The following is a 27660-nucleotide window of genomic DNA, read 5'->3' on the forward strand; positions in this document are numbered from 1 at the left end:
GTCACTTCCGGGACTCAGGGTCGCGGGGAACTACTTCCGGGGGAGCAGCGCGGCGGCGCGGCAGGTGAGTGCAGCGGCCTCGCGGCGGGGCGGGAACCGAGAGAGAGCTGTGCTTGGCGCAGCGGTCTGGCTTTTCCGTCCGGCGTGTTCCCAGCGGCGCAGCTCGGCGGGCCAGGCTGTCGCTCCGCTCAGGGCCTGAATAAGTTCCCGCGGCGGTCGTTCAAAAGTTACTTCCGGAGGGGAGTTTGAGCCCCCCGGGAGGCGGAGGGCCTCGCCTGGTGCAGCCCTGCGCTGTCGTGCGGAGGCTGGACCAGAACCCAGGGCTCCTCATGGCCTGGTCCGGGCCTTTCCTTCCACGGGTGGAGCAGTAGGAGAACCCTGAGCTCCAGAGTGAGTCTGGTCAGGGTTGGAATCCATATGGCTGTGTTAGCGTGGGCAAGTCACGGTTCCTCTCTGGTCCTCAGTTTCGTCCTCTAAAATGGACATACGCTGTTGTACTGCTGGTAAAGCGAGGTGGTGAATGTAAAGCCCTTAGTAGGTGCACAGTGCATGTTTGTTGGACGAATTCTTTTTAAGAGAAGCGAGAAATGAATATGAGAAACACGTTTAAAATGGTGACAACACATTTAGATTAATAATTATATTTTGCAGGGCATCTGCACACCAGTTTCAGCCCACTGGCTACCAGTGTGACTTTGCCTAGAGAAGTGGCTTAGCTTTGCATTCTAATCTAGTTTTGCGCAGTTCTTAGGAATTTGTTATAATGGGAAGGGCCAGGCTATACAGCCCATTGCCATAAAGCGGTAACTTACTTTATTTTTTAAAAAAGCCATTCTATGTATTTATTTAGAGACGGAATCCCTCTGTCGCCCACGCTGAAGGGCAGTGGCGGGATCTCGGCTCACTACAACCTCCGCTTCTTGGATTCAAGCGATTCTCCTGCCTCAGCTTCCTGAGTAGCTGGGATTACAGACGTGTGCCACCACGTGTGGCTAATTTTTGTATCTTTAGTACAGAAAGGGTTTCACCAAGTTGGCCAGACTGGTCTCAAACTCCCGACCTCAGGTGATCCACCCGCCTCGGCCTCCCAAAGTGTTGGGATTACAGGTGGGAGCCACCATACACAGCTTTTTTTTATTTTTAATTAAAAAAAAAAAAAGTCCAAATAGAGATGGAGTCTCACTATGTTGCCCAGGCTGGTCTCGAACTTCTGGAGGCAAGATATCCTCCCTCCTGGCTCTCCCAAAGTGTTTGGGATTACCAACGTGAGCCACTGTGCCCGGCCTAAAACAGTAGCTTCTGGCACTGGTTTCTACTCCCCAGTCTGTTTTCAGTTGAATTTCAGTTGAATTTTCACAACAGAATTTAAAGTTACTTCATTAGAAGCCAAGAATGGGCTACTAGCACAGTACACAACGTTGGGAGATGGTAAGGCCTGTGGCAGTTGTGAAATCTGAGTTTTTCAGTCTTAAGAGAAGATTTAGTATTTGCTAAGTCTTGAGACCACTTGTCTCAGTGGTTATTTATTTGTTTTGAAATGTTGACCCATTCTTTTTTTCCCCAGTAACATTTTTGTTTTAGAATAATTTTAGATTTACAAAGTTACCGCAAAGATACTTCAGTGAGTGCCCATAAAGCCTACATTTCCCCTATTATTAACATCTTACATGTTGTCACAATTACTGAACCAATATTGATACATTATTATTAACTCTAATCTGTACTTTATTCATATTTCCTTAGTTTTTCCCTAATGTCTTTGTTTTTGTTTTTGTTTTTTGAGACGGAGTCTCGCTCTGCCGCCCAGGCTGGAGTGCTGTGGCCAGATCTCAGCTCACTGCAAGCTCCGCCTCCCAGGTTCACGCCATTCTCCTGCCTCAGCCTCCCGAGTAGCTGGGACTACAGGCGCCCGCCACCTTGCCTGGCTAATTTTTTTGTATTTTTTAGTAGAGACGGGGTTTCACCGTGTTAGCCAGGATGGTCTTGATCTCCTGACCTTGTGATCCGCCCGTCTCGGCCTCCCAAAGTGCTGGGATTACAGGCTTGAGCCACCGCGCCCGGCCAGTTTTTCCCTAATGTCATTTTTCTGTCCCAGTATTATCCAGGGCACCCTATTACATTTAGTCATCGTATCTCCTTAGGCTCCTCTTCTCTGTAATCATTTCTCAGACTTTCCTTGTTTTAGATGAACTTGAGGGTTTTGAAGATAGTACTGACTGGTCAGATATTTTGCAGAAGGACCTTTAATTAGGATTTGCCTGTTTTTGACATGAGTAAGATCAGGGTAGTAGGTTTTGGGGGAGGAGGACCACTGATAGGGTTTGGCTGTGTCCCCACCCAAATCTCATCTTGAATCGTAACTCCCATAATCCCCACATTTGAGAGGGACCTGATGGGAGGTCATTGAATCATGGGGGTGGGTTTTTCCCATGCTATTCTCCTGATAGGAAGTCTCAGGAGATCTGATGGTTTTATAAAGGGCAGTTCCCCTGCACACGCTTTCTTGCCTGCCATCACGTAAGACGTGCCTTTGCCTCCCCTTTGCCTCCCCTTTGCCTCCCCTTTGCCTCCCCTTTGCCTTTCACCTTGATTGTGAGACCTCCCCAGCCATGTGGAACTGTGAGTCCATTAAACCTCTTTTTCTTTATTAATTACCCAGTCTCAGGTATTTCTTCAAAGTAGTATGAAAATGGACTAATCCAACCACAGAGGTAAAGTGCTGTTCTCATCACATCGTATCAAGGGTACATACTATCGTTATGAGTTGTCATTGTTGACATCTGTTAACTTGGGCCACCTGGCTTGAGGTAGTAGTCAGGCTTTTCCAGTGTAGAGTTACTTTTCCTCCCGCACTTTCCGCAGTGTACTTTTCGAGAAAGTCATGTACAGCACACATTTAAGGAGTATGAAATTATGCCCTATGCTTAAAGGCAGAATATTATGCAAATTATTTGGAGTTCTTCTCTGTGGGAAATTTGTCTGTTCCCCTATTTATTTTTTGCTTACAGAGCCATTTATTTTTATCAGTGTGAACTCATGGATTTGTTTTGTTTTGTTTTGTTTTGAGACAGCCTGTTGCCCAGGCTGGAGTGCAGTAGTGCAATCTTGGCACACTGCAACCTCCACCTCCTGGGTTCAAGCGATTCTCCTGCCTCAGCCTCCTGAGTAGTTGGGATTACAGGCACCCACCACCATGGCTGGCTAATTTTTGTATTTTTAGTAGAGTTTCACTATGTTGGCTAGGCTGGTCTTGAACTCCTGACCTCAGGTGATCCGCCTGCCTTGGCCTCCCGAACTGCTGGGATTACAGGCGTGAGCCACCACACCTGGCCTGAACTCATGGATGTTTATTTTATACTTTGGACCAGAATCCAGTGCTACTTTATTTTGTTGCTCAAATTGTTCCTCCATTGGCCATTGGGAGCTCTTCCACTTGGCTCCTGTATCCCTTTGACATATCCCCCTCTATGTGTTTTGCTTTGTTTTGTTTTGTTGAGCACCTTCTTTCTATTCCAGACTCATCTAGTATGTTTCTGCCCCAGTCCTAGAATGAGCCATTTCCCAAGGAGCCCTGGCTTCTTTTATTGGAGAATGGCCCAGAAAACAAGATCTGGGCTCTAGGTACGCTCAGTGTTTCTCCGTGTCCTTGCTTCTAGGCCTTCACAGTGGACAGAGCAAGAGACATATGTATAGATGCCCAGATGTAGAAGTATTTCCTTATGTAACCACCTGTATCTATGTTCAGCTAAACATAACTGATGTCCAGCTCTTATCATGACCACGTGGATTGTTCTAGCTCAATAGTCCCCAACCTTTTTGGCACCAGGGACTGGTTTCGTGGAAGACAATTTTTCCACAGACTTGGGGGTGGGGATGGTTTTGGGGTGATTCAAGTGCATTACATTTATTGTGTACTTTATTTCTGTTACTATTACATTGTAATATATAATGGAATGACCATACAACTCACCATAATGTAGAATCAGTGGGAGCCCTGAGCTTGTTTTCCTACAGTTAGACAGTCCCGTCTGGGGGTGATGGGAGACAGTGACAGATCATCAGGCATTAGATTCTCATAAGGAGCATTCAGCCTAGATCCCTCACATGTGCAGTTCACAGTAGGGTTCGTGTTTCTATGAGAATCTGATGCAGCTGCTGATTCTGATAGGAGGTGGAGCTCAGACAGTAATGGGAATGATGGGGAGCAGCTGTAAATACAGATGAAGCTTTGCTTGCTCACCTGCTGCTCACCTCCTGCTGTGCGGCCTGGTTCCTCACAGGCCATGGACTGGTACTGGTCTGTGGCCTGGGGCTTGGGGACCCCTGTTCTAGCTTCCTTTTCTTGCTTATCTGTAACCTCCCACTCCACCTGTGACGAACCCGACTCCCACCATTCACCATACATTTACTTAGTTGTTCATCTTAGCGTATATCATGGTTTTAGAATTGCTCCCCCTGTATCCCCTGTGGGAAGCAACTTATCAGCTAGAGTACAGTGTGTATATGCAGTTCCTTTTGCCTTCAGTCTTACAGGCTCCACTCATTTTCAGAGTTACTTAGGTCAGCACCCTATTCCCTGCCACCCTTTCAGTGAAGTTGTTTAATACATTTAGATTCAAAATGTCACATTCTGCATTCCATCCTGGAACACCCTGACTTCATGCGTGTGTGTGTTGGTGTGTTTTAAAAAGCGGGTCTCACTATGTTGCACAAGCTGGTCTCAAACTCCCGGGCTCAAGCAGTCTTCCTGCCTTGGCCTCTTACAGTTCTGGGATTATGGGTGTGAGCCACTGCCACGGCCTTCCTATGTGTTTGTAAAAATATTTGCATACATTAAAAAGTTTACTGTTTGTGCTGTCAAGTTTTTTGGGTTTTGACAAATGCTTAATATTTTGTATTCCTAATTATGGTGTCATACAGGGTAGTTTCCCCTCCTTCAGGGATTATTTTTAACTTCTTTCAGATTTCACCTCAGCATTCCTGTTGGTTTTCTCCAAAATATATCTATAAGCTGAGAATTTACCACCTCCATAGCTACCACCCTGGTACAAGTGTGTCTTTTGACTATTAAAGTAGCCTCTTCACTGGTCTCCTTGCTTTCAGTCTTGTTCCCTACAGTCTATTGTCAACAAAACAGCCAGAGGCATCATTTTGAAATGAGTCAGACCATGTGATTTCTTTGCTAAGAACCTTCCAGTAGCTCCCTTTTCACTCAGAGAATGGCCAGAGTCCTCATAACGGCCTGCAGCTTGCTTACTTGACTGTTCTCGACCATGACGCTTATTCCTGCCTCAGAAACTTGGCCCTTGCTGTCCCTCCATCCTGGGATACTCTGGCAGATGTTTAAATGACTTATTCCTTTGCTTTCTTCTTTCCTCTGTTGAAATGTCACCTTCACAGAGAGGCCCTTCCCCGACCACTTCATATTAAATAGTACCCTCTTCCTCCTTCCTGTATGTATTGTAATACTCACCCCGACATTGCATGTGTATGTGTGTGTTTGAGTACTTCCAGTTGAATGGAAACTCCGTGGCAAGGACTAGACCAGTGTCTGGCACATAGTAGATTCACAGTAAATATTTGTCCAATGAATTAATGTCTTCTGTCACCAGTGTCTGGCACTCAGGGGTGAACTTTGCAGTGTCCAGTAACCTCACGAAATTATTTGCCTCGTTCAGTAATAAATGATTAGGCACCTTTTGTTAAATTCTGATAGGGGTATGAAAGTCTCCCGGTGTATGAAAACCTCTACCCGTAAGCAAGTCTGGAGCAGGACAAGGCTAGAGGCCAGAAGAGCAGCTCTGCCCTGACTCACCCAGTAGAGTCTAGGGAAACCTTGTGGCCTCTCAGCTCCTACTTGTTGTTAAATGACGACGCTGTTGGTTGAGTCATCTGCTCTTGCTTTCAAGGTGGGAAACAGAGGCATAGGCTTAGTCATTTACCACATATTTACAAGTCAGGACCTGGCATAAACTCAAGATATACCCAAGATCCCTGCTGTTCAAGAGATTACAGTATCTCTTGTAGATCAAGTAGAAAACAGTAGATTCCAGTGTAATATTTCTCAAACAATAAGAAATAACATTCTAAAATTTGGTCCAGCACATACATGCTCAGATGTAGATGGGTATTTAAAAAGCTTCAGCATATAATACCGGCCCTTAATGTGATACTCTCTGATAGTTTCTATTGTTATTTACCTACTTAAATAAAGTACTGCCTAATAAAAGAAAAAATGCTGGTTGCAGCCCCCTAAATGGTTTTCGTGGCTCACTAATGGGCCACAGCCTGCAGTTTGAAAACAATTGACATAGTGGGTAAGAGCCCTGGCTCTGGAGAAACCGGCCCCTTTGAATCTTGCCTTTGCCACTTATCAGCCAGGTTATCCCTGGGTAGGTCACATAACCTCTCCAAGCCTTGGTTTCCTCATCCTCATTAGTAATACCACCTCCCAGCGTGGTGGCGAAGTGCATGAGTTGCTGCCTGTAAAGTGCTGTTCGCAACACATGGCCATTCATTTGCCGACTGCTGCTGCTGCTGGAACAATGGCCAGGGAACAAAGCCTGTCACGGTGAGTTGAAGGGGTAAATGTCTCCTAGTTGAGATCTGCAGGATGAATAGGACTTGTTTGACTTCGGTCATCAGGAAAGAAAACTCAGAAATACTGGCAGGAGAGCTGGGAAGTAAAGCACAGAGGTGCAGAGAGAACTAGATGAGAGCTGTACGGCACACACAGTATGTGTAGAGCAGTTTGTTTTCCAGAACCTTTTCACAACCAGCCTCCTATTATACCTGTGCTGTCCAGTAGGGAACCTTTGGCCACATGTGGCTTTTTTATTGTTAATTAGTTACATAAAATTAAAAATTTAGTTTCTCTGTAACCGCATTTAAGTTTTCAATAGCTGCATGTGGCTGGTGGCTACCATTTGAAGAACACAAATACAGAACATTTCCATCACTGCAGAAAGTTTTATTGGACAGTGTGTCATTATACCCTAACAAAAGTCTTGTGAAGGAAGTAGGTAGGGCATAGATTTTTCTTAGATACTTTATTGTTTCATAACAGTCCAAAAAATTAAAACTTATGACTTATTCACCTTAACAGCAACTATTTATATTTCTGTGGCCTCTTTTGATCTTTGGCCCATGAAATCAGCTTATAGATGGTTCCAATCATAGTGTTTATACAATTGGTTTTTTTTTTTCAATTAATGTTACTTTGCAAAGACTTTCCACTGAGCTGATCCACAATGTTTATGTTTGCCATGTTAGTGAAGAGGGATTATACGGTGATGCACCCTCACTGGGTTAACTGCTTCCTGATTGCTGGACGCTGGGTTGCTTCCTGTTTTTCGGTATTATGAATAGTGCTGCCATGAACTTTTTTCTACCTGAAGGCTTTTTCTTCTTTTGAATTGTTTCCTTACTATAAATTCTAGGAAGTAAGTTATTCAGTCAAAGGATATAATCACTATTATGGCTCTTGTTATATTTTGTCTAATTGCCATTTTTTTTAAAGACCTAAATGTATTATAGGTATTATTGTTGCTTGGCTCATGAGAACATCCAGTCTGCAGAGGTCAAGAGAGTATTAGCCCAAAGTGTAGCTACTTGCAGATAGAGCCGCGGCTTTTGTCCTCTGCTTCCCGACTCTTGCCTTATCTTTCTATTGTACCACTCCAAATATTTATTATCACAATGTTGCTGTTAGTAGTAACACTAGTGAATCCGGGTATTTATAAGCTCATAAAGCTTGTTGCAGCTTTAAGCGAAAAGCTTGGGGCCAAGGGCATTTTTAAAAATGCACACTTTATGAGGTGCAACTGCGGAGAAATGAGAACGCATTCTTAAGCGTTGGTATTCACGTGGTGGTGCTGGTGGAGGCTGTTACATTTCTTCCAGTGAAACTGTTCTTGCAGCCGCTTTGGAATTTACTTCAGGGCCAGTTTATGAGCCACCCCAAGTAATCTGCTTGGAGTCTGAGCATCATACCTTGTATTTGACCAAAAATGGTATTCCTGAGCTCAGTGCCACCTGATTCACTGCACTTGGAACCAGATGATGTTGGGCTCTTTCCAGAAGTCAAATCCTTCCTGGGAGGATGAAGATCTGCCAGCTCTGAGGATTCTGGAAAAAAAAAAAAAAAGAGCCTCAAGCTTTGAAGGCCATTTCCATGGTAGACAGACTGATGTGAAAAGTGGCCATCCTGTTGCCCCAGGCACATGACCTTCCGAAGTGACCAGGTTGAAAGGGAAGCAATACTTGTGTGTGAGTCCGGCTCTGTTTACTTACGAAGGTCGTTTTTATTATTCTTCGGTTACTTCATGTTGGAAACATGGTGCAAAGCAGTGAAGCAGCAGAGCCAAGGTGGAGACAGGCCTTTTTGTTTTCAGGTGGAGTTTCACTCTTGTTGCCCAGGCTGGAGTGCAATGGCGTGATCTCAGCTCACTGCAACCTCCGTCTCCTGGGTTCAAGCGATTCTCCTGCCTCAGCCTCCCAAGTAGCTGGGATTACAGGCACCTGCCACCATGCCCGGCTAATTTTTTTGTATTTTTAGTAGAGATGGGATTTCTCCATGTTGGTCAGGCTGGTCTCAAACTCCTGATCTCAGGTGATCCGCCCACCTCAGCCTCCCAAAGTGCTGGGATTACAGGCGTGAGCCACCGCGCCCTGCGAGGCAGGTCTTTAGGATTGTCTCTACCCCAGGGCTTCCCCATGGAAATATATAAGCTATGTATAATTTTACATTTTCCAGTAGCCACATTTAAAAAGCAAAAAGGGACAATGCCTGTAATCCCAACACTTTGGGAGGCTCAGGCAGGAGGATTGCTTGAGCCTAAGAGTTTGAAGCTACAGTGAGCTATGTTTGTGCCATTGTACTCCAGCCTGGGTGACAGAGTGAGACCCTGTCTCTAAATAAATAAATAAATAAATAAATGGGTAAAAAGAAACAGATTTTTTTAAAATTGTGACAAAATATATGTAACAAATTTACTATTTTAACCATTCTTAAGTTTAAGATTCAGTGGTATTTGCAGTGTTGTATAACCGTCATCACTGTCTATTTCTATAACTTTGTCATCTTTGCAAACTGAAACTGTACCCACTAAACAATAACCTCCGTTTCCCTTCCCTCCAGTCCTTGGTAACCTCAGTTCTACTTTCTGTCTCTGAATTTGCCTGTTCTGGGTACCTCATATAAGAGGATTCATATAATATGTGTTCTTTTGTGTCTAGCTTATTTCATATATATTTATTCAAAGTTCATAATGTTTTCAAGGTTCATTCATGTTGTAGCATGTATCAGAATTACATTTCCTTTATGGCTGAGTAATATTCCATTGTATGTATATACTATGTTTTGTTTATCCATTTGTCTGTTTATGGACTCTTAGTTGTTTCCATCTTTTGTCTATTGTGAATAATGGTGCTATGAACATTAGTATCTTGAGTCCTTGCTTTCAATTCGATTTTTTTTTTTAAAACAGGGTCTCCCACCCTGTCACTCAGGGTGGAGTGTAGTGACGCAATCACGACTCACTGGCTCACTGCAGCCTCGACCTCCCAGCTGAAGCAATTCTCCTGCCTCAGCCTTCCAAGTAGCTGGGACTACAGGTGTGCACCACCATGTCTGGCTAATTTTTAAATTTTTTATAGCGACAGGTTCCCACTCTGTTGCCCAGGCTGGTTTTGAACTCCTGGGCTCAAGTGATGCATTTGCCTTGGCCTGTCAAAGTGTTGGGCTTACAGACGTAACCCACCATGCCCAGCCAATTGTTTTTTACGTGTATTTTTTGGTGTCATGGTGGGATGGGGGCAGGGTCTCGCTCTGCCACTCAGGCTGGAGTGCAGTGACATGATCACGGCTCACTGCCTTGAGCTCCTGGGCTCAAGTGATCCTCCCACCTCAGCCTCTGGAGCAGCTGGGAATACAGGAGTGAGCCACCACTCTTGGCTAATTTATTATTTTTTTTTGTAGAGATGGGGTCTCGCTATGTTGTCCAGGCTGGTCTCGAACTCCTGAGCTCAAGTGATCTGCTCACTGTGGCCTCCCAAAGTGCTGGGATTACAGGTGTGAGCCACTGCAGTCATTTCAACATGTAATCAATATGAAAACATTATGAATGAGGTAGATTACATTCTTATTTTCATACTAAGTCTTTGAAAATGAGTGTCTAATTAGCATCTCAATTCAAACTCGCTGCGTTTCAAGTTGTAATAGTCATGTGTGGCTTATGGCCACCATATTGGATAGCTCAGACTTAGCAAAACATTGCATTGTGGCACAGATATCTGGAAACACAAAGGGTTTTAGATCCAGATAGGCCTGATTCCAAAGTAAATTTTCCACTTTATCATTGGGATGGGCAGAAGAAAGCCACTGATGGGTGCTGTGGTAGAGGGGGAGCAGTTCAGCCATGCCAGTGGAAGAGGAGGGTGACAAGAAAGGCATGTTGGAGAGATGACACTTGAGCTCAGCCTTAGAGGCAGAGTTGGGGCTTTGTCAAGCAGTCAAAGTGGGAAAGGACATTCTTTGCAGAGTATGCAGCTTGGGCAGAGGCCCAGGATTTTGAAAGAGCCCAGTGCTCTTGGAGAACCACAGCAGTTCTTTCAGTTCGACCAGGGTATTAGGAGCGGGGGCCCTGCCGAGAGGAGAGGCTGGAGAGCTGGACTGAGGTGGGACCTTGCACCACTGGCCACCACTGCCCCTGTCATTCACGCCATCAGCAGCTCTTGTCTGGCTAATTGGCAGGGGCCTCCTCCTGGCTCTCCCTGTGTCCACTTTGTCCCTCCTCTTGTTGTCCCTCCTCCATTTAAAAATGGAAGTCAGATCATGTCACTTTTCTGCTCAAAACCCTTCAGTGGCTTTACATTTTACTCAATCAAATTGGAGGTATCAGGGTCCAACCCCATTCATCTCTAATCTTACCTCCTTCCACCCTCCCTCCTGATCACTTCTCTCCCTGTATTGGCCTCATTTCCCCACCCTGGGGCCTCCACACTTGCTTTCTTCCCTGCCTGGAACATGTTTCCCTCAGATACTCAAATGGCTCACTCTCTCACTTCTTATCTCTTCCACTCTATTCCCATCTCTGTTCTTCAGAGAGAGCCTTCTTGTCACAAAATAAAGTGATGCCCTTAAGTTTTTTCCAAAATGCTTATCACTACCTGGCATATCATGTCTCAATGTGTACATTGTCTCCTTCCATCCTGAGCATGTAGGCCCCAAGAAAGCAGGGGTTTGTCTGTTTTGCCCATTCTTCAGTGCTTGGTATTCAAGAAATATTTGTTGAATGGATGACTAGATGAATAAATAAACAACAAAACCTGAAATGTGGCAAGCCTTTAGTAAATGTATGTTGATTTGAGATTTTTGTTGAAGTGCTTCCCTTTGCATTTATTTATTTTTCTCAACTTTATATTTGGAAAACATCAGACGTACAGAAAAGTTGAAAGAATGGTTCAATGACTAACCATATGTCCCCAGCTTAGATTCAAGAATTGTTAACATTTCACAATTCCTGTATATGTTCTTGGGGGGGTGTGTGTGTGTTTGTTCAAGCTAAAAGTCAGTTACAGGCTGGGTGCGGTGGCTCGCGCCTGTAATCCTAGCACTTTGGCAGGCTGAGGCGGGCAGATCACCTGGGGTCAGGAGTTTGAGACCAGCGTGGCCAACATGGTAAAACCCTGTCTCTACTGAAAATACAAAAATCATCCGGATGTGGTGGCCCATACCTGTAATCTCAGCTACTTGGGAGGCCGAGGCAAGAGAATGGCTTGAACCCAGGAGGCCAAAGTTGCAGTGAGCCAAGATCGTGCCATTGCACTCCATCCTGGGTGACAGAGTGAGACTCCATCTCAAAAATAAATAAATAAAGTCAGTTACAGAAATATGACACTGACTCTTTGCATTTACAAGTTGGCTCTGAAGAGTGGCGAGTCAGAAGAGACGTCAGGCAGCCAGCAACTTGGGCCATGGCCTCTGACCTAGACTTCTCACCTCCGGAGGTGCCCGAGCCCACTTTCTTGGAGAACTTGCTACGGTACGGACTCTTCCTGGGAGCCATCTTCCAGCTCATCTGTGTGCTGGCCATCATCGTACCCATTCCCAAGTCCCACGAGGCGGTGAGTGTTTCCTTGGGAGCCTGAGCTTCTCTGAGTGCCAGGCTGGGTTCTGAGTACTAACAGTAGATGCCACCGCAACTAAGATCAGCGGGGTCTACAGTGGGCCTTTTTGATTTAGTGCACCCCTGAATTCCCACCTGGTGGGTTGAACCACATAGTTAATGCTTTATTTGTTCATGTACCCATTAAGGAGATTTTTATTTAGTGCCTACTACATTTCAGACTCTGCTGAAAGATGTAGTGTCTGCACCTGAGGAGCATCTGGTCCTTGGGAGGAAAGCAGATAACAAAAATATACCCCCATGTGCTCCCGTGAGAAGTACAGAGTACATCGAGGGTATGTAACAAGGGGGAGAGACCTGATCTTACCCTGGGCTGTGGTCCCTGCCAAGGAGACAGTGTTTAAGCTGAGACTGAAGGAATGAGCAGGCTTGTGCCAGGCGAAGTGGGCAAGGGGTGAGGGCAACATTCCAGGGAGAGGGCATTGCACATGCAAGGGACTCAGAATAAAGGAAGGGGCTAGTTCAAGGAACCGAATGAAGGTGACTGTGGCCAGAGCACAGAGGGGCATGATGAGAGGTGCAGCCAGAGATGTGGGCAGAGGCCAGAGGGTTTTAAGTATGAGAATGATGTGGTCAAATTGGCTTTTTTTGTTGTTGACTCTTCCTCTGTAAGTATCTTCATAACTATACGCCCTCCTTCTACCCATTTTCTTGCCCACTCCCATTTGCTCATGGCATTGATTTGCTGAAGAAAGCAGGTTGTCTGTCATATGGGATACCTACATCCCAGGAATTGGCTATTGCTTCTCTGTGGTGTCATTTAACGTGTTTCTCTGTTCCCTGTGTTTCCTATCAACAGGTGTTCTATGTAGAGGCCTGATTCCATTCAAATCAGGTTATTGGGTGTGAATACCTCAGAGCTGGTGCTGTGTACTCCCTACTATGTGGCATTAACAGGCATGTGATGTCTGGCTGCTGCACATTTAGAGATTCTAGGATTGATCAGTGGGTTTAGGTGGTACCAGCTGATGAAAATCCCCTGTCAGTCTTTCACCTAAGTGATTTTAGCATCCATTGATGGTCGTTGCTTAGATCCATTATTTCCTTCTGCGTCTGTTAGCTGGAATTCTTTAACAAAGACCTTTTCCTTATCACCTGTATGATTACTCTGAATTGCTCTTCATAATGAAGAGCAGGAAAAATGCTTGGTTCTTTCCCTTTATTTATCAATTTTCAAAGTTGTGAGTTCAGGCTCTAGCAACCTCCAATGTTGACCAGTGAAGCTTTGGTTTTCATAGCATTTTGAACATATTTTTTATATATTTGATATGTTTTAGTTGTTTTTTTTTTTTTTGTTTGTTTGTTTTTAGGGCACTTGTCTGCCGTTAATTTGTTTTTTATGTTCAGTGGGAGCCCCTTTAAGTTGGTATCTTTGTTCTTTGTTATACTTCATTAGTCTTTGATAGCTTCCTTGCTTCATGGTTCAATAAGATGTCATAGGCTCTTTTTGTGTGTGTGTGTGAGACAGGTTCTTGTCTGTTGCCCAGGCTGGAGTGCAGTGGCACAATCACAGCTCACTGCAACCTCTGCCTCCCAAGTTCAAGCAATTCTCCTGCCTTAGCCTCCCAAGTAGCTGGGACTACAGGTGTGCCACCATGGCTGGCTAGTTTTTGTATTTTTAGTAGAGACGAGGTTTTGCCATGTTGCCCAGGCTGGTCACAAACTCTTGGGCTCAAGCCATCCACTTGCTTTGACCTCCCAAAGTGCTGAAATTATAGGCGTGAGCCACTGCACCTGGCCCCAGGCTCGTTTCCTGCCCCAGTCTTGGAATCAGTCATTTCTCTAAAATGCTCTAGTTCTTTTTAGCTAGAAAATAGTATTTAGAGGACGTTAGAAATTCTCGGTGCTACTGAGCTGTGATTGCATCTAGGCCTTTCAATAAATGGAAATAGAAAATAAACATTTTTTAAGAAATGAAAAAGTTGTGAGTTCATGCTAGTATTTCCAATTCAAATGTAAGGTGATAGTGTTTCTATTTATTTGATTTTATACTAGAGTCCCGTATTTCTTTATCTTATGCTGGAAATCTTGTTCTCAATAACATTAACAAAATGATGTATCTGCTAGAGCCTACTGTATCTGAGGTCCTCAGGACCACCCCAGCTTCAGTGATGCACTAGGGGGACTCTCAGCTGTGGCAGTGAAATGGTACCAGATATGGCAGCACAGGGAAAAGGTACATGGGGCAGAGACTGGAGGAAACAGGCACAGGCGGCGTCTGCGTGCTCTCCCATTGGACACTCAGAGGAAGGAGTTGTGGCAATGTGTGTGAGGTGTTATCTAGCAGGGAAGCTCGTTAGAAACTCAGTGCCCCCAGCTCTTATTGAGGACTGGTCACAGAAGCACCCTTGGCCTAGCATGTACCAAAATTCCATAGTTCCAGAAAGCAAGCAGGTGTTCAGCATGAACCGTATTGTTTACACAATTTAGGCGTGGTGAGCCACTCTTATCATTTCTGGGAATTGTGAGAACCACCTGGAATCCAAGTTCCCAGATGCCAGTCAAGGGCCAACCTTGCAAGCATGCTTCTCTAAGATTAGCGATGTATATTAACTTTATTCTGCACATCTACAATATACCAGTTACATTTTAAAAATAACTATATATTTACTACTAAGATTCAGAATGAAATTTAAGACTTCTTTGTGGTTCTTTTTTGGCCTTAAAATATGTCTCTGTGGAGATGTAAGGTCAAAGTGCTGTGTTTAGTAACTATTTTTCTCTGTGTAGGTCTCCCTCCCATCATGAGATATAGTTCGGTTAATTTGCTTCAATCTGTTTTTGATTTTTAGGTATTTTTAACATTTTTATTTAATTTGTTTTAATTACATAAAACATTTATATACAATATTTCTCAAAGTCAGAACTATATAACAAGGTATATTCACAGAAGTTTCCTTTAATCTCATTCTCCTCCACCCTGTTCTCTTCCTTCCCACATAGTTAACAGTTGTTATTAGTGTATCTTTTCTTTGTTTCTTTTTGAAAACAGTAACATGCATCTATATGTGTGTGGTGTGTACATATATATTTATATTCCCCCATTTGTAGAATAAAAGATAGCATGCTCTGAAACACAGTTTTGCAACTTTCTTTTCTCACTTAACGTACCCAATATGTTCTGGAGATCCATATATCTTGGAGATCACTGTTCCTGGAGATCCTGCTTCTGTAGCTGGGAGGATGATGGGGAATTACTGATACAGTGTGGAACCTGTTGATGCAGTGGGGAACTATGGTGAAGGAACAGGCTTAGGGTGGGTGCAGGGAAGGAACATACCAAGTTCAGTTTTAAACACATGCTTTAACATATCCAGGTGGTTCTGTCAAGAAAGTCGGTGGATTTACAGGTCTCTAGCAGGAGGAGTGCAGAGACTGAGTGTTGACCAGCATGTGGGAGTTGATAAGATGTCATCTGAAGCCATGAGAAGGGACAGGGTCTCCTAAGGAGAGAATATGGAGGGAGATGAGAAGAGGGCCTAGGCCAGAGCCTGGAGGGGCTCCAGCATAAAGGGGACAGGCAGGGGAGGAGCAGCCAGCAAGGGCAGGAAAACCTTGGTGAACATGGACAAGTTTGTGGCCTCTAGGTTGTCTTGTCCATCTGTTATTCTGGTATCTTGAGAAAGAGATCACGATTGGAGTTCTTCCACCCACAATTGTATCACATTTAAAAAAATCACCCCTGTGCTCTTGGGCTCTGCCCCCACAGATGTGGCGTGCTATTCGGTATTATAAATAACAAACGTGGTTGCTGGTGGTGGCTGATGAGGCCTGCAGAGAGTCCTGAGGGAGGGAGGTGATGGGCCTTCTTGTTTTATAGGCAGAGTTGTGTGGCTGTTTGGAGAGCAGGGAGGCTGCTCACCTCCTGTTGTGCTTGAAGCCCTTAGAGGTAAGCCACAGAAGCCTGGGTTAGTTCAGCAAACTTCAGAAAAGGAGCCCCTTTATTGTTCTCTTTAAGATTTTCAGTGGGATAGTCTGTTAAAGTCTTTTGACGCAGGGAGTTGACAAAGGGCTCAAAAATATGCCACCCTACCCCCCCACCCACTGCCATTTAGAGGTTAATTTTGGACAACAGCCTCATCTTTTTAAATTTAAATATAGTACATGACATATCTCATTTTTATTAATCTTGCATTTAGGGAAACAAGGCTCACACAAGTGAATTGTCTTCACAACTGAAGCTTACTGTTTTAACTTTTTTTTTTTTTTTAGCTTTTCAATGGATCAGTAGCAAAAAAATACAGTACTGTTAATCTAACTTTTTACTGGCACATCAGGGGAGCAAATGGCCCCAGGTTACACGGGGTCCTGTTGCTAGCTCTCTGTGTGTCTCCATAAGGCAGCCTTTCTCACTCCCCAAACTCCTAACTAGATAGAAAGGGAACACAGCATTCTGTGCATAAACAGTATTACAAAGAGAGGGTGAGTGCTGAGACTGTGCTGCTTAGAGGTTGTCCCTAATAGTTGAGATTTGGAAGGAGTTTGGAGGGGAAAGAAAGGGATTTTAATATGGGGATGGGGTACTTTTAGGGAGAAAGGGAGCCCATGGGAGTGTGGGCAGCTTGTAAGACTCTAGGCAGCCTGAAGGCAGTTGGGAGACACCTGGAAGTGGAGGGTGGCAGGAGGTAGGAGAGGGAGCAGAAGTGAGGGTGGGAGGACCCAGAGAACAGTCTTGCCGTCTTTGCTGTTTTGCTCAGGGCAAAATCTTCCCTCTTGCTTAGCCTATAGAAACAAGGTTTATTAGTGGCTTTTTGGGTCAGAAGACAATATTTTTGGCTCCAGATGATGGGAAAGCCTTTGAAAAGCAAAAGAATGCCTTTCCTGTTGTTCCAGTAAGCCGATTTTTTGCAACTCGCTTATGACTTCAGTACTTCAATACTTAGCAGATTATTTGAAAGCTCTTTTGGGGTTAATCATGGAGGAAAAAAGGGAACACATACAAATGCTTCCCACCCCACCCCCTTCCTTTTCATAGTAGGAGCAAGAATCAGTTCGTAAAATGAAAACCCGTGTCCCTAGAATCGTAAGCCAAATGAAAAGGTGTTCTTATTGGCACCTCGTTAAACTCAGACCTAAAAAAACAAACATTTGTTTGAGCCTGATGGAGGTGTGGGCCACACTTAATCCAAGCATTTTCTTGTAGGCTGGATTCTAAAATAGAAGATAATAGGTCCTAGTACCATTTCCATCTGGTCCAGGTTAGCAGGTAAGTTTCATCTCTCATGCCAAGTCTGATCGATTGCATGGTGGCCATGGTGAAAAGGATTCTGGGGGCTGTTGCTTTGCTGTGGAGGGAAGAAATTGATCGATGCTATCTGTTCACTGTGAGCTGGGATTAGAGAATGAGAGTGCTGGTCTTTGGACTGGCCAATGATTCTCCACGAGGCTGCACATTAGAACCATCTGGGGAACTTTCAAAGGCCTAGACCTCACCCAGAGATTCTGATTCAGTTGTTCTCTGAAGCCTTGGATCAGTATTTTCTTTTTATTTATGTAGAGACAGGGTCTTGCTCTGTTGCCCAGGCTGAAGTGCAGTGGCATAATCGTAGCTCACTGCAGCCTCGACCTTCTAGACTCAAGTGATCCTCCCTTCCTCTGCCTCCTCGGTAGCTGGGACTACAGGTGTGCTCCACCACACCTGGCTAATTTTTAAATAATTTTTTGTAGAGACGTGGTTTCACTATGTTGCCCAGGCTGGTCTTGAACTCCTGGCCTCAGGTGATCCTCTCACCTTGGCCTCCCAAAGTGATGGGATTACAGGCATGAACCAGTGTGCCTGGCTTGGATCAGTATTTTTTTTAACGTGTCCAGGTGATTGTAATATGCAGCCACTGCTCAAGTCTTTAGATGATTTCCCTCAAACAGAAACCAATTTTAGGAGGACAGGATATGTTCAGTTCTTAGATGTGTTGTTTGACATAATAGCAAAATGTTCCATGTGGGAAAGGAAAAGTGAGCAAGAAGTTGGGAAATAGAGACCTGATAATTATTTTATTAACAGAGCATTATGATGTCTGTAATCCCAGCACTTGGGAGGCTGAAGTGGGCGGATCACTTGAGGTCAGGAGTTCAAGACCAGTGTGGCCAATATGGTGAAACCTTATCTCTACTAACAACACAAAAATTAGGCAGGCGTTGTGGTGCGTGCTTGTAATCCCAGTTGCTAGAGAGGCTGAGGCAGGAGAATCACTTGAGGCAGGAGAATCACTTGAATCTGGGAGGTGGAGGTTGCAGTGAGCTGAGATCGCGCCACTGCACTCCAGCCTGGGCGACAGAGTGAGACTCCATCTCAAAAACAAACAAACAAAAGAAACCAAACCAAACAAATACAGCATTATTACTTGAAACCCAAGAATGAGTTGCTAAGTTTTTCAAGGGAAATGAAGATCCAGGAAAGACGTGAACTTGGAGCATACCCAACCTGTTGAAGTAGTTTCCTTGCAATGTAGGTAGACTGAGAAGGTGCAGGTGCTGTCCTAGAACCCAAGAGCAGGAGTGCGGCAGGGCCTCCGGAAGTGGCGGGAAGTGGAACTTACTGCTCATCACCAGCATGCCCTCTGCCTCCCTTCCTGTTCCTCTCCTGCCTTTTACTTTTCTAACTAGGACCCTGCTTCTCTGCTTGCTGGCCCTGTGATGAGATGCAGCACAGCCACTAAACATAACCATGCCTTCCTGCTGGTCTCAGTTCCAGAATCCCCAGGGAAGGAACTGTGGCTGAACCAGCTTGGGACAGCTGTGGCCAGTGTGGGGGAAGGGAGGGTTCTGTGACGTGACCTCTGAGTGGGGATGGGAAGGTCCATTCCCACAGGGGGAGTGCTGGACAGACAAAGCTGGGATCTCCATTTCTCTCCCTCTCTCAAGTGACAGAGCAGTGGGCAGGGGACCAGGACAGTGTGGCCTGCCTGAAGTCCACCGAGTGGTCCGTGGAGATCACATGTGAGACCAGTGCCCTGGGGATGATTGAGGAAAGCCAGCCCAATCTGACGCCACCAGTGTGTTCCAGCTTCTCTCCTTCAGAGTTGGGTTTCAGTAGAAGAAAGTTCTCAGTAGGGAGTTCCTGGCTTTCTAGGGAAGTCTTGGGATAGGTTTGAGGGTCTGTGATCCCTGTCAAATTATGTACAAGAATGTGAGGTTTATATGCCCAGGCACATTTTCTGGGGGAGATGGTCCATAGCCTCTCTACATGGAGTGTAGTGGGAAGTGGGGGGCAGGTTTCTTCTCAAGGTCGGGAGCCTGTCTCCCTTCTCCCCATAACCCTCCTCCAAGCCTCTTTCGGATCGATTTCTACATCGAGTGTTGATTCAGCCAACCCTAACAAAGCATGTGGCTGTTGACTCTTGAGTTCAGCAACTTGTGTGGCGGATGGTCAGTCATACACGGTAGTGAATCAGAAACTCTCCTAGCTTCAGCGTTGACAATTCTCATCTGTTCATGTGCTTATGGCACATCTCGTCAGCTCACAGCCAGCTGTCTGCTTCTAGAAGGCAGGTCCTTTCACTTCCATACTGCTATGTTTGTTGATTGCCACCGTCTTATATTAGTGGGGACTCTTCCTGTTGCAAGTTCAGAAACTTAGCTCCAGCAGCTTCTCCAAATGAAAACAGTATTGGCTCTTGGAACTGGGAATTTCAAGGCACAGCTGGATTTAGGGTTTCAAGGGGTCTCCAGGACTCCATCTCTCTCTCTCCTGGCTTTCCTGGGAGTGCTGGCTTCCTTCCTGGGCCCTTGCTCTGTGTTGGGAAAGATGGCTGCAGCAGCAACAGTCAGTGCCCTTATCAGTCAGGACTGACAGGTGAGAAAAGCCATTTTTCTGCCTCTCCTCACCTTCTGAGTCTCATGGAAGGCCTCTCCTTGGCCACATACACCTTGCCCCACAGGTAGGAAACGGGAATGAGTACTGTCTTTGGCCAGGCCACATGTAGCTGCCTACTCTTGCAACCCCAGTGACTGAGAGTCCCCCTGAACCCCATGGGATAGGGAAAGGGCAGGGCCCCCATGGAAAAGAGGTACTAGGAAGACAGATAGCTGATGGCCAGCATTGTGATCTAGTGGAGGACTCACCACAGTTGATGGTGAGAGTGGTGGCTCCCAATGTGATGCCTGTGGCGACTTCACAACCAACCAGAAAGCCCTGCAGTGTTTAGACCCCTGATGATGTTTTGTCTCATCAGGGTGGTGAGCCACCTGCACCTACTGCACCACAGGTGGCTCATTCCTGTGGTGCAGTAGGACAGTGGCCTAGAAGGTCAGAACTCTTCTGGAAAATTTTGCACAAGGGTCTTGATGTTAAACGAGGCCCCTGGTTGCCAGTGAGGCCTGCTGTAAATAAATAACGAACCCCAGGCAAGCATCCACCCATTCTCAGCACCTCAGGACACAGGCTCACAGAAGCAACTTTGCGTTTCTGCTCTGTGTGGTTTTAAAGCTTGGGAGGAGGTTACAGTTGAATTGGGAGGCAGGCTGTTTTTTGCTTAATGACCCATTCTGGGGATATTGCCATGTGGTGGGCAGGATGAGGGTATAAACATGCTCCCACCAGCCTGTGGTCTGGAGATGTGTACCGACCGGTTCTTGGGAGAGACGGCTGGACGCACAAGGAGCCACAGAGCAGTCAGTGGGGAGGGCTGGCAGAGTTGTGCTGAATTGTGTCTGGAATGAGCTCCCAAAGGCTGTTCTTTCTAATCACAGTTCTCCCTGCCTGCCAAGTGCGTCCTGGACTCCGTGTCTCTGTTTGCCTTGTTGAGTCCACATGGATAGCCTCCCCTGCTCTCTGTTTCAGCCAGTCCTATCTTTGCTTAAGGCCACTGCTAGTTTCATCTCTGCGAGGACTTCTCAGCTCCCACCCTGTCTCAGGCCCTCATGGCCCGCTGGATGGGCAGCACCTTCAGCGTTAGGCAGACTGGTCTGAGTGCTGACCTGCTCTTAGTCTGCCTCTGTCATCAGAAGAGGACCTTCCTGCCCAACTCCATTGTTCTTAGAGGGTCATGCAAGATAAGGTGCAGGAGGGTGCCTGAGTGTAGCAGAATAGTTTTCTTTCCCTGGGCCATTTTCAAGGAAAGAGTGGCCTGTGTAGAATGACATTTTGTCCTGATTTACAGTACTAAATCCACATTGAACTGTAGAGTGGAAATCATAAAATTCAATGCACTTTTCTTGCTGGAAGGGATGTGATGTATTGTGGCACAGATTCGATTATTCGAATCTGATGAATAGCAGCAATTTTCTGGCCTGGTAAGCGCTGCAGAGCTGCTTCATTATTGATGGGGCCTTTGTCCACAGAGGACGCCTCCGCGGACCCAGGAGCCTCCTGGCTGCGGGAGTTTTTTATATGTGACAGTGCGATTGCTGAGGAAACTTGAGGCTTGCTTCAGAGGAAGCGCAGTGCTCCCAGATTTAAAGGAGGGGCTGTCGGCTTTGTAGTCTGCCGTCTTTGTGGCTGGTATTGGCAGCGTACATTTGAGGAGAAATGAAAAGGCAGCCCTTCATTCAGAGTCATTCTTGTCAGTGAAGAACTTGGAGCTACAGGCCCTGTGTGGCCGCCAGGACTCCAGGGTCCAGGTCATGTGGGTCACTGCCGCCTTTGCTTCCCTGCAGCTTGCATGGGGCTGTCACCTGGTGTCAGGGAGCCTGAGTGGCCTTGCCAGTGGAGTGTGGCTCGTGGTGGCTGGCTCACCAGGGCAATGGAGAGGCTCGGGGAGCATCCACACACACACCCGCTAAGTGTGCGTTCTCCTCTTCATTCCCCATGGGCACAGTGCCCACATGTACTGGATGCAGGTAGAGATACAGAGGAGGAAAGGGAGCAGAGTACTGGGAGACACTGGCTGGCCAGTAGCCCAGGGTGACAAGAGTGGGCTGTGCAAGGGGGCCTGCCTGGAGACGGGCCAAGACTGAGCAAGAGGCCCGGAGCCCCTGCCGAGTGTCTTGGAATGTATCTCACACAAAGGGGAACCAGCAAGGTTTTTAAAGGAGGAAACAGACACGATTGGGATTGTTGTTGTCATTGTTTTTTTTATTTGTTTATTTGTTTTTGTTTTGAATGAAACTTTTTTTGAGTTTTGCTCTTGTTGCCTAGGCTGGAGTGCAATGGCACAATCTCGGCTCACGGCAACCTCCACCTCCCGGGTTCAAGCTATTCTCCTGCCTCAGCTTCCCGAGTAGCTGGGATTACAGGCATGCACCACCACGCCTGGCTAATTTTGTATTTTTAATAGTGATGGCGTTTCTCCATGTCGGTCAGGCTGGTCTGAAACTCCCGACCTCAGGTGATCCACCCGCCTTGGCCTCCCAAAGTGCTGGGATTACAGGCATGAGCCACTGCTCCCGGCCTTTGTCATTGTTTTAGGAAAATTGACTCTGAAAGTAACGTAAAGTAAACTCTGACGAACATGGGGAGGTAGAGGCATGGGCAGGAGAATCTGTGGGAGTCGGATGCAACCAGCGGGGCTGGCAGGGGACCTGGATCTGAGCTGGGCAGTGGAGTGTGTCCAGAGGGGACTGGCTGGGTCTAGAGCCCGCTGGAAAGTGGAATGGACAGACCTTGGGGATAGGTTGGATACTGAGAACTCATAAATGACTTGGAGGTGTCTAGCTTGGGTAACTGGGTGCATGACAGCTCTAAAAGCTGAGGTGGGGAAGAGAGGAGGAGGTCTTCGGTGAGGAGGAGACAGGTCAAGCATTCAAATGACTCGATAACTGTAATATGTACACACACCCACAGAAGACTGCCTTCAGCTGTAAAAAATCAAGTGTGATCTGGAGCACAATACCACTTTTCTGACTCCTGTAGGGACTTTAGTCACAAACAAGGGGTTTTAAGTGACCCATTGACAGATAGTTTCTCAGAGGAGCTGTACTTATCGTTCCAGAGGCACCTTGTGGTTCTGGGGGCTGCTAAACAGAGAGTAGATTTCACAGTTAACTCAGATTCAATGTATTCCTACCCCTGAGGACCCCAGGAAACCTGAGAGAGGCTGGACTGTGTACCCATGAAGAGGTTAGGTTCAAATCTTGGGTCTGCTACTCACCAGCTAAGAAGACCTTAGGCAAGTCATATGACCTGAGTGTCTGTTCCTTTGTTTATAAATTGGGCCTCATTATGGCACTTTGTGAGGCCGTCATGTCCAGACACCTAACACAGGGCCTGGCATATTATAAACAATAAATAATTAGCAGCTGTTGTGGCTCTTGTTATTTTTTAGAGAGGGAGTCTCACTCTGTTGCCCAGGCTGGAGTGTAGTAGCTATTTATAGACACAGTCATAGCACACTATAGCCTCAAACTCTTGGGCTTCAGTGATCCTCCTGTCTCAACCTCTCAAGTAGGTATGTGCCACCACGCCCAGCTGTTGTTGTTATTATTGGCAGCTATGCTTAGGCATACTTTAGGCCAGGGTATGTATATTGGGTTTTGAGTCTGTTCATATCCTCTGTGATCATGGAAAATTGAGGCCTAGTTTTAAGTGCTATATTTTCATGGGAATAAACAAGAATGAAGTTCTCATGGTTACTGGGAGACTTGGCTGTTCTTTCATTTCATTCATTCATTCATTCATTCACTCATTTATTCATTCAGCAACAGTTGAAGCTATCCCAAAGTGCTCATGGGCTAATAGGGGCTAACATGAAAACATGTAACTATGGGGAAATAATAGTGGCATTATGGGCTGGGCGCAGTGGCTCGCACCTGTAATCCCAGCACTGTGGGAGGCTGAGGCGGTTGGATCATTTGAGGTCAGGAGTTTGAGACCAGCTTGGCCAACGTGACAAAACCCCATCTCTACTTAAAATATAAAAAATTAGCTGCGTGTGGTGGCGGGTGCCTGTAATTCTAGCTATTCAGGAGACTGAGGCAGGAGAATCACTTGAACCTGGGAGGTGGAGGTTACAATGAACTAAGATCGAGCCACTGCACTCCAGCCTGGGCAAAAGAGGGAGACCCTGTCTTAAAAAAAATAGTGGCATTATAAAGTTCCTGGGTGCCTAGGGGCTCGAGGAAGGAGGAGGGGCTGCCCCCAGCTGGAGGGAGGAGCAGGGAAGGAAGGCTAGACAGTGAGTAGGAGTGTATTCATGCACAGGGCCAAACAATGGGAGCAGTTTGCCAGGTGGCCAAGGAAACAGGTATTCCTGTTGATGAAGGTGACCAGCGGAAGTTCTGGGGCCTGACTCAGTGTGGGGGATAAAGAGGAGCCCAGGTGAGGCTGGAGAAGCGGTCTCCTTAGATGGCATTCCACAGAGAGCCACTGGAAGCTTTCAGGTGGAAGGTGCAGTGGCCAGAACTGCACTTTAGAATAGTTCCTTTGGTGGGTACATGAGGAATGGACAGAGACAGCAGGCACTTTGCTTAGCAGTGGGCGGAACTGAAGGGGGAATTGGATGATGGAGAGAGCAGCAGAATCAAGAGGTAGAGAGGGTCATGTCAGCAGGACATGGTGACCCACTGGACAGTGGGGAGCAGAGAGAGGGTGAGGTCACCGGGTCTCTGGTTGCTCCACCAGTGGGAGGAGGGCTGGGCCTTCTGGGGTCAGGGACAGTTCAGTTGGAGGTGCCTTGTCCCGATCGTCTGGCAGACAGCTGGATCAAGGGAGAGGTCTGGGAGGTGCCAGAAGGGTTGAAGCTCCAGAGAAACGGCCTGTGGAGTGAGGGAGGCACTAGGGTGGCAACTGGGTCTTACTCTCCCTGTGGTCTCTGAACTGAGCCCCATTGAAACTGGAGGAGCCCCCAGCCTTGAACTCAGAAGGCAGACTCCTTCCTAGAGATCCAGGCAGGCCTTGCAACTTTTGTTTTGTTTTGTTTTGTTTTGGCCAAGTTACATAAACAGAGTAGGGGACCTTCAGATCATTTTGACTTTTGGCGGGAGGAGGCTCAGCAGGCCAAGGGAATCCAGCGCTGCAGTGAGAGGCTGGGGAGGGGAAGCCCTTCGGTTATCTTGGGACAGTCACTCCTTGGGGGCCTGAGACCTGGCTGGCTCTTCATACCTGGTTATCTCGCCCAGGCGGGAGACAGTGTTGGCTGATAGGAGGGAGCTGACAGGCCTCTGGATCGGGTCCGAGGCAGGGACTGCCCTCCCCTGCATGGGCCCTCCTCTTCTGTAGGGTAGGCTGAGGCTTGGGCCATGGGCCAATGGGGCAAGCAAGGAAGGTCAGGGAGTATAGTGAGCTGGAAGCCGGGTTGGGAAATGAAACACAGAGGGGTTTTTCCTCATCTGGAAGTATCCCCCCTCCCAGGAATCTTAGTCTGCTTCGTATTTTCCTATTTCTCATCAAGAACACGGGCACTGAGAAACATTTCCCAATCAGTGCTGGGGGCGGCGGGGTGTGGGGGCATGGTCGGCACCTGAAAAGGGGCAGCGCCTCCTAGCCCATCGCTGCCACGAGGGAATGCAGGGCCAGTGTCACTGGACAGTTAGTTTCAAGAGAATCTAGGAATCCAGATTTAATGGGAAATCTCCCAATTGGCTTAAGTTTTTAAATAAACACTGCAGGCCAAATGAAGTCTGTGGCCTGAACAAGGCCTGTGGGCTGTGGTTGGCGTTCTCTGGGCTAGCCCGGCCTCTCTGACGTCCGTCCTTTCTGGCCATGGCACACTGCGAGTTATCACTCAGAGGAGGAGAGGACACTAGACAGGAGCACATGGAGCCTGTTCCAGATTCTTCTCTGACATGAGCCTGAGTGGCCTGGGCCAAGCTGTGTCCCTTCCCTGGAGTCTACCTTCCTTATCAGCACAGTAAAGGCCAGGGCTGGATCTGTGGGTTTGAACCTTTTATTCCTTAGCAGCAGAACTTTGTTTCATTTAAATCTTACAAGGGACAAATCAGTGTATGAAATAGATTGAAAATCAGAGCTGCTCCTGTCGCCAGGGGAGTCTGGAATTCTGCCCCAAGGCTGCCTCTGCCCTCCCCCACAGAGGCACCTCTGCCAGGTTCTGCAGAACACAGTGTGGGACTGCGTACCTGCTGGCGGGCTCTCTGTACCCCTCCCAGCCCTGGCATTCTGCGGGTTGAATGGGAGGACAAGAATGGCAGCCAGAGGAGGGCAAGCCACAGCGAGTCTGCCCCACAGCCAGCTCCTCGCCCACATTTTGCCCAGTCCCTGACACGGGATGATCGGCCAGCCACTGGATGCAACTGGCACTGCCTGGGTGCTTTCCACATAGTTTTGCCTCCTCACGTCAGTCCTGTAAGGCGGGCGTGGCTATTTCCATTTCACAGGTGAGTAAACCAAGACACAGAAAGAGGAAGTGAGTTTCCCACAAGGTCAGTTGGCTGGAAAGGGAAGGATCCCAGGTTCCGCCTGGGCATCTGAGACCCCACAAGCTGCCCCCTCCCCGTGGGGCCTCCTTTATTCTTCATTGAGAGCCACGATACTCCCGGGGCAGTCCCACATATATGTGGGTGCTAGGTCCCGGGAATGACGATTTCCATCTCTTGTGTTTCTGTGGCATGCTTCTTTGCTTTCAGATGTGATCTCCTTTTGCTGGCATCAGGCTTGATCCATCTAAGCAGGACTCTCCTTTTTATCACCTCACAGGAGGCTGAACCGTCTGAGCCCAGAAGTGCTGAGGTGACGAGGAAGCTCAAGGCTGCTGTTCCTTCTGTGAACAAGAGGCCCAAGAAAGAGACTAAGAAGAAGCGGTAGAAGAGGAGGCCCGAGGAGCCGGGCAGGCAGGGAGAGGGTCTTGGGGACAGCCCTCCTGGGAATCTACATCCTGTTCCCCCCATCCCAGGCTCAGGGTCTGAGGAGGCTGTGACACCCTCTGACCACAGAGATCTAGACAGTCATGACAGTCCCCAGGCTCCAGCTCGGCAATCCATCACTTCCTCTTCCTTCTGCTTTTGTGACAGTTTAGAGTCAAGGGGACTGAAGCTATGAGCATAGACTGTATTAGGTTTGTTCAGAAGCCAGTTCAGCTCACAGAGTCACATTTTCTTATATAGTCATGTGTCCATCCTCGAGTCGCTCCCTTCTTGTGGGTTTACACTACATTTTGGAGTCATTATCTAATGCTGACAAGTACACCCTCTCCCATTATTTGTGTACTGCAAACCTCCTGCTAATCAGTCACTTTTGTTGCTGCTGTGTAGACAGAGCCAGGCCTCACCTGTTTGTTTAGGCCAAGATGCCATGGCTATGCAACGTTAGTGATCCCACTAGCTGCGACAGCGAGGCCCAGAAAATGCCTGGCGTGAGAGCCAGCAGACGGCTAGGCCAGGGTAGGCAGTGCCTGCTTCTGCTCCATCAGGTGCAGGGTATTTGGCTGAAGGTGTGCATATTTCCTGGGCACAAACTTCCTGAGCCTCTGAAATGGGAGGCTCATCAATTTCAGACCAACCTCTTTTCAACCCACCATAGCACGTTCAAGGTGTGCCTTTTACTTCTACTTGTACATCCCCCATCCCTTCAATTCTTTCATTCCCTGACCAGTGAGAGAGTTCCTGGGGGAAGTGTGAATAAACTGACATGCAAGCTTCAGAA

At 47.0% G+C, this 27660-nt stretch overlaps 1 protein-coding gene across 3 annotated transcripts; it reads left to right on the forward strand.

Moving 5' to 3' along the window:
- On the forward strand, positions 1-27660 carry MANBAL (mannosidase beta like). Of its 3 annotated transcripts, none has more exons than XM_033186370.1 (3): positions 1-64; positions 11921-12126; positions 26716-27660. In XM_033186370.1, the coding sequence occupies exons 2-3, from the start codon at positions 11977-11979 to the stop codon at positions 26821-26823; spliced, it is 258 nt and encodes an 85-aa protein (XP_033042261.1). In that variant the 5' UTR covers positions 1-64; positions 11921-11976; the 3' UTR covers positions 26824-27660. The 3 variants fall into 3 exon arrangements, with proteins under 3 accessions (XP_033042261.1, XP_033042263.1, XP_033042264.1); XM_033186372.1 differs by lacking the exon at positions 1-64 and adding an exon at positions 119-390; XM_033186373.1 differs by lacking the exon at positions 1-64 and adding an exon at positions 6548-6571.

Source organism: Trachypithecus francoisi, unplaced genomic scaffold, assembly GCF_009764315.1.
Source record: "Trachypithecus francoisi isolate TF-2019V2 unplaced genomic scaffold, Tfra_2.0 Lachesis_group21, whole genome shotgun sequence".
NCBI lineage: Eukaryota > Metazoa > Chordata > Mammalia > Primates > Cercopithecidae > Trachypithecus > Trachypithecus francoisi.